Raw genomic sequence first — 13,706 nt, 5'->3', positions numbered from 1 at the left:
TTTTCATTAAATTGAGTTTTTCATTGAAACTTGATTTTTTTTAAAATCAAGTTTCAAAACATAAGCATTTTGCTAGATAATTTCAGAATAGGGGCATTTTGCTAAATAGTTTCAAAACAGAGGTATTTTGCTACTTATTTTGGGCAAAAGGGAAAAATGTCCATTTTGTCCCTTGTTAATGTATACATCAAATTATTCAATAATAAGAAATGGAAAAACCAATAATTGAGTCGAGCTCTAGATTTTTTAAGTCTTCCCGGACGTAATGTTGGATCAACAAGGGCAATAATACTTACTATATATCCGCCCCAAAGTGACTTATTTTGAACCCACCTTATTACCTCATATTTTACCCTGTTGTACTACACCATGGAAAGCCTAAGAGACTGTACCACCAGTTCTTCAACCACCTCTGCCCCTGCCTTCCACACACTTAGACAAGCACGTCGCGCTGCCTTGAACCGAGTATTTGCAGCAGTTTATTCATGTGCCATCTTAGCTTTGCTCTATCACCATGCACTCAAACTCATCCACTCAACCAGCTTGGCATCCTTCTTTATCTCCCTCTCCTTGTTCATCTCTGATATTTTCCTTGCCTTCATGTGGGTTAACCGGCAGAGTTTTCGAATGAATCAAGTTTATCGAAGTGAGTTTCCTGAAAAACTCAAAGAGGTCGTGAATGAATCTGACTTTCCTGCACTGGACGTGTTCATATGCACCGCAGATCCGTACAAGGAGCCACCAATGAGCTTGGTGAACACTGCCTTATCTGTGATTGCCTATGAATATCCAGCAGAGAAGGTCTCGGTGTATATTTCAGATGATGGGGGCTCTCAGATGACTCTCTTTGCTCTTATGGAAGCTGCAAAATTTGCAAGCCACTGGTTACCATTTTGTAGAAAAAATAATTTGGTAGACAGGAGCCCAGATGCTTATTTTGCATCAAATCACACTCCGTGCTCTGAGACCGAGAAGATCGAGGTATGGACATGTTAGAATAAATCCATAATTTCTTAACTAATTAAACTTTTGAAATAAGTGATATTTTTATCATAGAGTAAGGTTCAAACACTGTACATGTTTTACTGACGTAACTTTTATTAACATCACTTTTATTATATACTAATTAAAATAGACCACATCAATAATTATAAAAAAAAAAAAAAAAATTGAGTCTCTAGATTTATTGTTGAAGAATTTATGGAATATTCTTATTGCTAGTCTCATAAAAGAAGACTATACCAATATCCCTAATTAACTATTTGCCTAACCACTTGCTGTTCTTGACCATGTTATAGATAATGTATGAAAGCATGAAAATCAAGGTAGATAATGTTCTTGAAAGGGGAAAAGTTGACGAAGATTATATCATTGGAGAAGAAGAGCGCACTGCTTTCACCAAATGGACAAATGAATTTACTCGCCAAGATCATCCCCCTGTCATTCAGGTTATTTGTTACTTATTGACTCATACAGTTACACTAGATCTAGGAGATCAATTGTTTGAGCTAAAAATTTCATGTCAAAGTAATATAAGGGTCATCTAAAATTAGAAAAAGGTACTTTTCGAGCAGCCAAAAAGTAGTCACACAAATTTTTTAGGGATAGATCTACTGTTTTTTTTTCCCTCCCCTGTAAAGTTAAAAAAGCAACTCTCATCTATTATTTGGTGTGTACATCAAACTTCAGCTGGTATTTAATAGTTTTATCAAAAAAAAAAAAAAGCTGGTATTTAATAGGAAAGTTTGGAGTATGGGCAGGTCTTGTTAGACAATAGTAAAGACAAAGACATCTCAGGCCATTTGATGCCAAGCCTCATCTATGTCGCTAGAGAAAAGAGCAGGACTTCACCCCACCATTTTAAGGCTGGGGCCCTTAATGCCCTGGTGAGCTTTCTTATATTATACATGATCCAAATTGCACCATGCTACGTTTCTTGCAATTTTTTCATTTATTACTTTTGTTGATTTATTTATTTTTTATTGAAGGTTCGAGTGTCAGCTATAATGACCAATGCACCCATTATTTTGACCTTGGATTGTGACATGTACTCCAATGATCCACAAACACCTATCCGTGTGTTGTGTTACTTATCAGATCCTAAAATTCTGTCTACACTAGGATACATTCAATTTCCTCAAAAATTTCATGGACTCAATGAAAACGATATTTATGCTTGTGAGTATAAATACTTGTTTATAGCTAATCCAGCAGGATTGGATGGATTATCTGGTCCTAATTATGTAGGATCTGGATGTTTTTTTCGTCGACGTGCCTTATTTGGAGGTCCATTAACTATGATTTCACCAGAAATCCCTGAATTAAACCCACATCATGTTGTGGACAAGCACATCCAGTCGCAACCAATTTTGGAACTGGCACACAAAGTAGCAGGGTGCAATTATGAGAATAACACAAGTTGGGGCTATAAGGTAAACTTGTTAATATATTGTTTTCTTTTGTGAAAGCTTATTACTTAATCAAATGGGGGTATACCCATTAGCATATACAATGAGACGCTGAATTAATCCATGTGAAATTCATAGAATGGCTTCAAATATGGTTCATTGGTCGAGGACTACTTTACGGGTTATAGGCTACAAGGTGAGGGATGGAAGGCCATATTTTGCAATCCTAAGAGGCCAGCGTTTTTGGGAGACGTACCAATCAGCCTTGTGGATGGTTTGAATCAATGCAAACGATGGGCCATTGGTCTACTTGAGGTGGTCTTCTCGAAATATAACCCCATGATATTCGGCACCAGGAACATAGGCCTTCTTATGGGCCTTGGCTATGCACATTATTCATTTTGGCCCAGTTGGTCAATTCCAACCACCATATATGCCTTCATCCCCCAGCTTGCTCTCCTCAATGGAGTCAGTATTTTCCCAAAGGTATATTCTTTATACAGTATATATATATATATATATATATATATATAATCCCAAAGGTATATTTATACCTAAACATGTTATGAACAGTTATGTTAAATTATTATTTTATTTGTTAGGCTTCACATAAACTTTTGCGTTTGACAACTTGAAACCGAATTTTTTCAAAGTATAACTTTTTAAAATTTTACTTTATCTAGGTCAATTTCTTCAAACAATTTATTTTCAAAAAACTAAAAAAAATAAACAAGCACAAAACTAGGTCTCTCTCTCTCTCTTTTTTTCACCTTTATTCATATTTGTAAGGACTGAAATTGGATTAGACCCAAAATAGGATCGGGTTATAGCCCAAGCGGCCAAAACAATAAATTTGTAGAGCGTGAATAAAAGAATTAGATCTATTTTAGAAGAAAAACGATTAAATTTGGTAATTTAAGACTGTTAGACACAAGTAGGATGAGAAAATCTGTCCTCGGAGTAACTCGAGGAGTTTATATTATATTGTCTTCTTGAACCATAAAATTATACCAGAGTTCGCAGTCTTGTCATCCAAATACTTGATTGTTTCTCGGTCTCCTTTTTAGTACATCTTCCTATGTTATATACTACGATCTTAGTATCATCCCTACCACACACGTGTAGATTAGATTAAAGAACTCCTTCCTGTCCCATCCAATACCTCCCAGAACCGTCAACTAGTAGCTGTAAGGCTGCTTGATCACTGTTCAGACATCACTTTCATATTAATGCGGCTAGAGAGTTGGTTGAGAGTCATTTAATCCGGAGGTAGCAGCTTTTTGAAGATATTTGTTACCCTTCTCCTTTCTTATCCCTTGTCCAACGTCTAACTTTTAGTGGTGATGTAACTTCGAAGAAAACCCATGATGATATGGCACTCTTACTAACCTTGGACACTTGCTGCCGAGATGGCTTTTATCCTCGGACACTCATTGGACTTATTTCATATTATTTCTACTCTTCTCTTTACTATGTTCTCCTTATAATCTTATCTGGACTTCCTCGGATGATCTAATGTCCTCGGATCGGGCCATAGGCCCAGTTAGCACAACCTTAACAGTACCTCTGATTAATTAGCCCCCACAATATTCATATCATTAATTCTCAAATTTTGACATTTAGGTACCAATATTAATTGACAATTATAATGTAGATTCTAGTTAACTCAACTGACAAAATTTTTGTTGTTGTATGTAAAATTATAGATTTAGAGACTCACATTAATGAATTGATTTTATGATTAATAAATTTGGAACATGAGATGCAGGTATCAGAACCATGGTTTTTCTTATACGGGTTTCTTTTCCTTGGAGCTTATGGGCAACATCTTCTTGAATTTGTCTTAGAGGGAGGTACAATTCAAAGGTGGTGGAATGATCAGAGGATGTGGATGATAAGAGGACTCTCATGCTTTTTGTTTGGATCCCTTGAGTACTTACTCAAGCATTTAGGCATTTCCACAACGGGTTTCAACTTGACTAGCAAAGTAGTTGATGATGAACAAAGCAAAAGATATGAACAAGGGGTTTTTGATTTTGGAGTACCATCACCTATGTTTGTGCCACTAGTAATGGCAGCAATAATCAACCTAGCCGCATTAGTTCGAGGGCTCACAGAGGCTTTCGTGGGCAGAAAATTGGAGGAGCTGTTTGTGCAAGTGTTCATAGCAGGATTTGTTGTTGTGAACTCCGCACCAATTTATGAAGCCATGGTCTTGAGAAGTGATAAAGGAAGGATGCCAAATAAAACAACTTCATTTTCAATATTTCTAGCCTTGGCTCTTTATGTGATATTTTCTCTTACTCTTAGGAATTAATTAAAATTGGGATCTCTGGTTTTATTTACTCTGCACAAATGTATTAGTGCTATTGAAATAACTTAGCAAATGGGAAAAAAAAATTATTGCTATTGAATGAGGTGAAAGCTTTACCATTTTTTTTTATAAGAATGAAACTTTTCAACTTTGTGTTACAATCAGCAAATTACAAAGGAGAGAATTTTTGTTCTTTTACAATCTTAATTACCAAGTCTATTTATGGAACATTTTTACCTTTGTTAATTTATATGACATGCAAGTCATTTAGCAATATGTTTCATATTATTCAGCAATATATATATATATATATATATATATATATATATATATATCTTGTATCAAAAAATAAAATAAAAGTGCATATAGTACCACATAATCTTAAATGATGTAATATATACTTTATATTATTAACTTTAAAAACTCAAATCCTACTATTAATTTGGCACCACTCATACACTAATGAATTGATTCTCTCAGATCTAGCTAAAGTAACCATTTAAGTGCTTCTCCCAAAAAAAAAAAAAAAACATTTAAGTGGGGTTTCAACTTTCTCTCCAAAAAAGAAAAAAAGAAAAAGAAAGAAAGTGGGTTTCAACTTTCAACGTTAGAAGACATATTTTGATGGGCCATCAGGTTATCAAAGCTTGTCTTTGATCAAGTGATAATGTCTATCTGTTGCTAAGAAAGTTGGATACTACCTCTTCTCTTAGGCAATAGAAGTTCTTTGTCCTTTCCTTACGAAGGAGTGTTTTGTTTTTGGGTCTATTTGAATACCGTTTATTACTGAAAACTGAAAATTAAAAATACTATAACAAAATAATTTTTAAATGTGTGAATAGTGCTACGAGACCCAGTTTTAAAGAAAAATTTGTTGAATTCCATACTTGCGGATCCCGTAAACAGTGGCAAAATTTGCTATTTAGACTGAATTTAGAAATTTTTTTGGAGAATAGCATGCGCGTCAAACTAATTAGTTAGTTGGACTGTTTTTGGAACTCGAGTTTGCCAAACTCGATTTTGGGCTGGAAAGCAAACTCTATAGTGGCGTTTTTTTAGTTCCTATAGCAGCGTTTATAGAAAACGCCACTATAGGGTACATATAGTGGCGTTTTTGACAAATGCCACTAAAAAAAACACCACTATAGTTTGAATTTTGGGCCGGAACTCAAGTTTGCCAAACTCGAGTTCCAAAATCAGTCTAACTAACTAAATAGTTTGACGCGCATGCTGTTCACAAAAAAATTTTCTGAAAACAGTCTAAATACCAAATTTTGCCCGTAAACAGTACATGGGACCTACAAAAATGAAATGCAAATGTGCAACACTAGGGAAAAAATGCTATCCAAACTCACACTTTGTCTCTCTAGGGATAACAAGTTTATCTCTAGAGCTTGTGGGGTTTTTCTTGTAGGAGTAAGGGAAGCAATTTTTTGTCTCCTTTTGTGTGGAGTTCTTTTCCTTTTTTTCTTCCAACCTGTCTTAATGGAGGAACTCACAAACACTTGGCGAAATATGTCTCTCTTAAAGAGTGAGGATTCAAGTTATACCCTTTGTTGAGGGAAGAAATTGATGCCTCTGAATGAAATGTTGGGAAACCGAACCGAGACTCAACTATGGGCTCTTGAGATGACACCCATAGGCTTTCAGTGTGATGACAAGCCTATCCAAGTAAGAAGAAACAAGAACTGCACTTAACAAAACAGCAACAAAGGCCCAATAAAAAAAAATACTTTACAATATTTAATTAGTATATTAGTGGTCCTGTTTTGATAGTCCAAGGGAAAAACGAATTCTCCAGCGGTAAAGGTGAAGTTGTTCTTAAGTCCAAAAGGTATCTAATAGTAGGGGTGGAATTACACGGTCCAACCATCAATAATTAGATAGATTTAGGCAAATTTTAGGTCCTTATGTGTCTCATTCAAGAGGAATTTATTGTGCTTTCAGCCATTGTTACATCAATGTGAGGAAAAAGTTCAATCGTTACAAATACATCATATCCTTCAACAGTAAAGTAAAAAGTAAAAAATTAAAGGTTCCATTGGAAGAAAAAATGGAGGATTAATTGGCATGGTGTGAAAGGAGAGAAAAACTCCCAGCTCAGTGTAGCAAATTTTAAGCTAAGACTTTAGTGGAAAACCCATGAAAATTTGTAAGGCATGAATAAGATGAATGTGGGCTGCTTTTGAGTTTGTGAGACGGGGTTGATGCTAAGACTGAAGTCTTTTATGGGTAATGGGCTGTTTGTGGTTAGCTAGAAGAGACTTGTAAGCTGTGGTAGTGTAAAGGGAGGAGAAGAATATCTGGGATCAGATGGGTATGGGTTGAAGGTGATGGATGGTGAGCTAGAAGAAAGTTGAACCACTAGTAAAAATGGCCAACGAATTTCAGAGTCTCAGAGGGGTGGCTTAGTTGGTTTTTCTGTTAGCTTACTTGTGCTTTTATAATGGAGTTTTCAGAGAAGTATTTATTGACAAAACTCCAAAAAACGTGTAACCACTCAAAGGTGATGAATCAGAGTCAAGCTTCCCTGGGATTTTTGCTCAGAAGTAGGAAAATCCATTTAGGGGGTTGCTTTGCTTTTTTGGGTAATGATGGGATTTTAGAGCTTTTTGCATTAAATGCCAAGATTGTTGGGGCTGAGCTTGATTATTGTGATTTGAGGCGTGTGTCATGAATGAATCCTAATGCTGCAATCGAGATTCGGACTCCTGAGAAGTAAGATTTAACACCCCAAGCTAGATGTCAAGTTCTAGTCTACTTCAAGGGGGTTTCGCTGAAGATCCCTTTATGCCTTCCAAATCACATGTTCCCAATTTCTCCCCTTTAGGATTCATGGGCTTGTCACATGAATCACGTTTTAAACATTTTTAGCATTTTTAACATCAATTTGTTGGAGTTTGAACAATTTGGTTTCAGCTCCCCTTCCACTGGAGGTGCAGTTTTGGGAAAGATGGTGGAGTTCCATCATTCTTTAGGCTTCAGCTGATGTGACAGCCCTTGAACACTATTCACGTTAGGTAGGGGGTGACAGAAAATTGAGGGGACAGCCTTTAGTCCATTCTCAAAGGCTTGGTTCCCTTGTATGAGTCCCTAGTTGCTCTTTTTGGTTAGGACTGAACAGGGGCTGTTCTCCTTTGCCTTCTACTAGTGTTTCTTGCTCACATGGGCTGAGTTGTGTGTGCATATTGTCATGGGTTTTTATTCCTCCTGGACTTTTATTAGTAAACATTTTTTTGGGTTTCTTCATAAATACTTGCAATGGGCCTTTCTTGCTACGGTAGCATGATATTTTTTTCTTTGCCAAGCATTGATAATCTTGGGCTCTTTTCTTTTTGATAAAGTAGTGTTAATGAAAATTGGGCTTTGATGTTGCCAATGTTGCCAATGAAAATTGGGTTTTGATTGTTACCAATAAGAATTGGGCTTTGATGTTGTCAATGAGAATTGGGCTTTGAATGAATCGCCATGGGTTTGAATTATGGGCTTCGATTATGGATTTTGAATTCCATTGATAAAATTTGTTTAGCCATGGACTTGAATCATGGGCTTTTCAAATATTGGTAAGTATAAGCATTCTTGGGTTTTAAAAATAATAAGGTGTGTGTATTTGAAAGTAAATAGATGGTACTTAAATAAAATTAGGTGTAATAAAAAGAAAGTACCCTAACACCCTTCGAAGTGACCAGCGATCTCAAAAGTTCATCTTGAATATTTGCTATTGGCGTGGCAAGCTGAGTCATGATGACAAGAGTTGTGAACTATGGATACAAAGCAAAGGTACCCTACTGGTTTCAGAACAACAAGTTGGTCCACCACTTCAGGTTTCTCCACACCGCTCAGCAAGGAAAGGTGTAATCGTGGTGCTTGGGATGTTTGAGAGGACCGCATCTCAACCTATATGGAGTGAAAAGGAGGTTGCCGACAATAGTGAATTCGGCGCGTAGCAACTTCGACTAAAGGAGGCGGTGATGAAATGGTGCAAGAAAATGTGGAGATGGTGCAAGAGGACATTACATCAGTTATAGAATCCGTGTTTTGTGGAATTGATTCCTCATTAATGCTGACATCGCATTCAAAGCTGGCAGTGGTTTCAAACTCTACAACTATTATGGGAATTTCTGAAAGTCCGAAATCCCAGCCAATCATTACAGAGTCCAGCCCATTTAATACACCTCTTATTTTGGTTGTGGAAGTAAAGAATGATACATTGGCAGCAAAAATAAGTGATATTGAAGCAACATTAATCACGCATGATAGCTCACCGATTATTGCTCCTATTAATTCTAATTCCCAACAATCCCAACAGCAAGTGTTTAATGAGGCCAATATTCCAGACAAGGAAAAAATCTCAACAACAGCAATTAGGGGGTCATGAGCTGGATCAATCCAATCAGCCTCCACATCGTGCCATCTGGAAACCACCTCCATGGCCGATCTTGAAGGTGAACTTTGATGGTGCTATTTTCCTAGAACAAAATTATGTGGGTGTGGGAGTTGTAATCCAAGATGATAAGGGTTAGGTCGTAGCATCCATGGACGAGAAAATCACTTTACCCTACTCGATTATTGCTGTGGAAGTGAATGCAGCTAAGAGAGCACTTAGGTTGGCTCTAGATGTCGATCTCTCACCTATTGTCCCCGAGGGGGATTTTAAGATCACTATAGATGCCCTAATGTGTGAGGGATCATTGCTGACGAACTACGGACACTAGGTAGATGATGCAAAGAGGTTAGCGAAACAGTTTGAATCCATGGAGTTTAGTCATGTAAAAAGAGAGGGTAAGAGTGCAACTCACAACATTGCTAGACATGCGAAACATGTTAGCAAGTTATCGGTGTGGATGGAGGATGTTCCTCCACACCTCTCCACTATAATTTAAGCCGAATCGGCCTTTCGTTAAATAAAATTACATTTCTCTTTCTCATTTTTTTTTTTTAAAAAAAAAAATCTTTCAATGTTAAAACACCTTTGTAGTTACTTCAATTGGCCCACGCCGTAAAATGAAACCCTTAATCAAATCAATGAAATTAAATTCGAGTATATGGTGCACCACTTAGATGTCGGCCGGCAATATCCCCCTTGTTTTGTTTCTGACTTTCTGTTGTGACCTATCTCTGTAGTTTGGGTTTTTCTTAATAAAATTTTCTGGTCATAAAAAAAATAAATAAATAAATAAACTTTTATCCAATCCAGATAATTTCAAGTGGGTGCTATTGCTATCACTGCAATTTGTCGTAGAATGTATAATCCTGCTGGAAGGTATTTTGAGTTAGGGGTGTGCAGAAAACCCACCGACCCGCCAAACCCGACCCAACCCAACCCGACCCACTGGGTTGGGTCAGTTTTTAAGGATTGGTGGGTTGGGTTGGGTTACAAAAAATTTTTTTATAACGGATCGGGTTGGGTTTGGGTCATAAAATTACAAACCCACCAAACCCGACCCGACCCACCCATATTTAATATATATTTAAAATATATTTTATATTTAATAATTTTTTAAAAAAATCAATTGTAGGGAACTTTTATATATATACATATATATATATATATATATATACATTATATTTAATAATTAAAAAAAAAAAACCAATAGAGCAGCATTTCCTCAATTCCTCCTACTAATACTAACTTTATATATATATATATATATAATATTATATAATTAATAAATTTTTTTAAATAACTAGTTCTTCCTATCCTATATAAAAACCAATTAGTTCATACAAATCCTAATAAATTACTATTGTTGTTTAGTCATTAGTGTTGTTTGTTTTTAAGGAGTTACATTGATACTAATCTTTTGGTTTTTTTAATATATTAATATTAATATTTTTTTCTACTCAATTTAATAATAATAATTAAAAAAATTTGTCAACCCCATGGGTTCAACTCGACCCAACCTGACCCATGTGGGATTGGACTTATGTAATGGGTTGATTGGATTGAATTTTTTTTGACCTACCATGATGGATTGAGTCAAAAAATCCCTCAACTCAACTCAATCCGATCCATGCACACCCCTATTTTGAGTTAATGAGATTCATAACCATTTGGGTTTGGACTTTGTGCTCAATAATTGAGCACTCAAATCTGTACTATTTAGCTTGTAATGATTGATTTCATAATAATAAAAAGTTAAAATAAAAAAGAAAGAAAGAAAAGAAAAAGAAAAAGGAAAAGTAATTATTGATGTGATATTGATATCAACATCCTGCTAATTTCAAGTGGGTGCGATTGCTATCAATGCAATTTGTCGTAGAATGTATAATCCTGCCAGAGGGTATTTTGTGAGTAACTGAGGTTCATAATCGTTTGGGTTTGGACTTTGCGCTCAATAATTGAGCACTCAAATCTTGTACTATTAGCTTGTAATGATTGATTTCAAAATTATAAAAAATTAAAAAAAGAATGAAAAGAAAATGAAAAAGGAAAAGTAATTATTAATATGATATTGGTAGGATCAATTTTAGATAATTCAACATTTAAATTAAATTAAGTTAGGAATGTAAATTATTTATTCGATTTTTTGTGTTTTATTTTATATTTTATCAATCATAACTTTTTTTTTTTTTTTTTCATTTATAAACTTTAGTTATTTTGGTAAGAAGGTCAAATAAATACTTCGTAAATTATGATTGATAAAGTATAAATTGATACAATATCTCAAGTATCAATATTTTCTAATTCTTATTTATTAATTTTTATGACAGGGTAACAAAGTGACAAAATAGCACAAGAGCTTTCTTCATTTCCGTGTTTGTTTGTAGAATCACACTTACCCTTGTCAATATATGAATATTATTAAATTATTAATTACTTGAACTTTGTACATTTAGGGTAGAGGTATCAACAGATCAGGTTCAAGTAAAATTATGCTCTACCGTCATTTGACTCGCCACTTTTGGATAGGAGAAATAAAAATCAGTTATCAACCGTCGAGACTTGTGTCATGTGATTGCTTGCAGTATTAGAACTTCAGTATGCCATAAATTTCTTTTTGTTTTGAATTATATTAATTAGAAAGAATACAAATTCTATTACATAAATTTTATAAAATAATGTCATCTTTTAAACAAAACAAAAACAATAATACATACTTACTACAAAATTTACTACATAAGCCTTATTATGATACCCCAAATTTTGTTAATTGGATTGGATTATATAAGCGTATGTTGTATAAGTATATGTTAGTCCCACATTAGGTGTAGATTATATTAAATTAATTAAAAATATTAATATTAAATTACTTTATATTTTTAATTAATTTAATATATTCAAACCCGCATGTTAGATTATACATTTTTATTATCTTTAATAAACATGTTAAATTTTTTGTGTTAATCAAGTGTTATTTATTATTTAATGAAATATTTTACAAATAAATTAGTTATTCAACTTTAATCATCTTAATATCTCATAATTTTTTCTTCTAAATAAAAAAGCCTCTCTATGACAATTTTGGGAGGCATAGGTAAACCTAGAGATGCTCATGAAACCTTTTAATAATACATGTCCCACTTATACACCAAGAATATATCCGATTAAAACAACCGACTTCTTATTCCTACAGCTCTTTCATGAGTAGATTTTGATTAAGTGATCCACAATTTCCAATTATCTAGTGTGCATTTGGAACGCACGAAAAACGTGTGTTCCAGTGTTTAGTTGAAACAATGGTGGGTGCCGTATACTGTTTACAGGACCCACAAGTACTTTTTTTCCCCAAAAAAACAACTTCAAAACTGAGTCTCACGACACTATTTATACATTTAAAAATTATTTTATTACAATATTTTCAATTTTCAGCAATAAGCGGTATCCAAATAGACTCCTAATGCACGATATGTAGAATTTATCCAAAAAAATACGAATAGATATGGTGAGGGATGAGGCATGGACAATTATTGAATTACACAGTTTTCACCTAAAATGTTAGGGATGGTGGTCAATATTTTGCGATCTTAAAGCCAGCCTTTTTTTGGTGATGGACCAATCAACCTCATTGCTCGGGCTTTTTGTTTTCGTTTTTTTGTTTTGTTTTTTTTTTTTTTTTTTTTGAGTTGTATTAACCTCATTGCTCAGGTTGAATCAATGTCAAAGGCAGGTCATTCAAATATTTAAAAGAAGTAAAAAGTTAAAATTAAAAATGTAAAAAAAAAAAAAAAAAAATTAAAAAAATGTGAAGGAAGTGGTGTAATTGCATGGTGAAATTGCTTTTAGCAACTGGACCTAATTTGGAGCTCAATATGAAATCCTATTTTCTTGCAAGACCGGTTCGGATAAGGGATGATCGGAATGAGGGGGTTCTACTTCTTGTTGGCAAGCCACTTAACCTTAGTACCACATAGTTGTTCCAGTCTCCAATAAGCATAGGTCTCCTCACTTATCCCTCCCCCAACCAGATCTCCTTTATTATTGGTTCAAAGCCTACAATCCATGCAAGTTTGGTTGTCAAAATATAGTCTTATAACCTTCGGCACCAAGTCCATGGGCCAGATTATGGGCTTTGCTTACAAATTTTATTTCATTGCATTTCTTTTGTCTTTTTTAGAATGACAAAGTTATGTCAATCTCATTACTAGATGCTAGTATTTGAAATAAAGTATAAATGCTAGGTTGTTATGGTTGAAATAAAGTATATTGATGTATTAGTCATGATTTTAAAAATTAGAACGGTCAAAAAACCGAAAAAGATAGTGGTTATCGGTTTTCTGGTCCGACCGGAGTCGAATCGATGGTCCGATTGGTGATGTCATAAATAGTTTAATTAATAATTATATAATTTAAAAAATAAAACAAAAATAAAATAACTCAAAATATTTATTAAAAATTTATCCAAGGCATATAAATAATTTTAAGCGAGCTTTCACACCTTATAATACTAAAAAGATTATAAATAATCATATTAACATTAGGAAAAAAATATATTTTTATTGCAACTTTTGCCTTTATATGTTTTCAAAATGAATTAATTGGA

General features: G+C 34.3%; 1 protein-coding gene across 1 annotated transcript; it reads left to right on the top strand.

Annotated features, from left to right (window-relative positions):
* Nucleotides 1–279: 279 nt before the first annotated feature.
* LOC115975249 (cellulose synthase-like protein G3) lies at nt 280–4,880 on the top strand. Its single transcript, XM_031095960.1, has 6 exons — nt 280–981; nt 1,299–1,448; nt 1,761–1,886; nt 1,989–2,432; nt 2,547–2,894; nt 4,177–4,880. Exons 1-6 carry the CDS (start codon nt 370–372, stop codon nt 4,723–4,725), a joined length of 2,229 nt encoding a protein of 742 aa, XP_030951820.1. The 5' UTR covers nt 280–369; the 3' UTR covers nt 4,726–4,880.
* Nucleotides 4,881–13,706: the final 8,826 nt, after the last annotated feature.

The sequence above is a fragment of the Quercus lobata genome, chromosome 2 (genome assembly GCF_001633185.2).
Source record: "Quercus lobata isolate SW786 chromosome 2, ValleyOak3.0 Primary Assembly, whole genome shotgun sequence".
Lineage (NCBI taxonomy): Eukaryota > Viridiplantae > Streptophyta > Magnoliopsida > Fagales > Fagaceae > Quercus > Quercus lobata.
The sequence above is the reverse complement of the archived record's forward strand: the minus strand, read 5'-3'. Positions and strand labels throughout refer to the sequence as shown.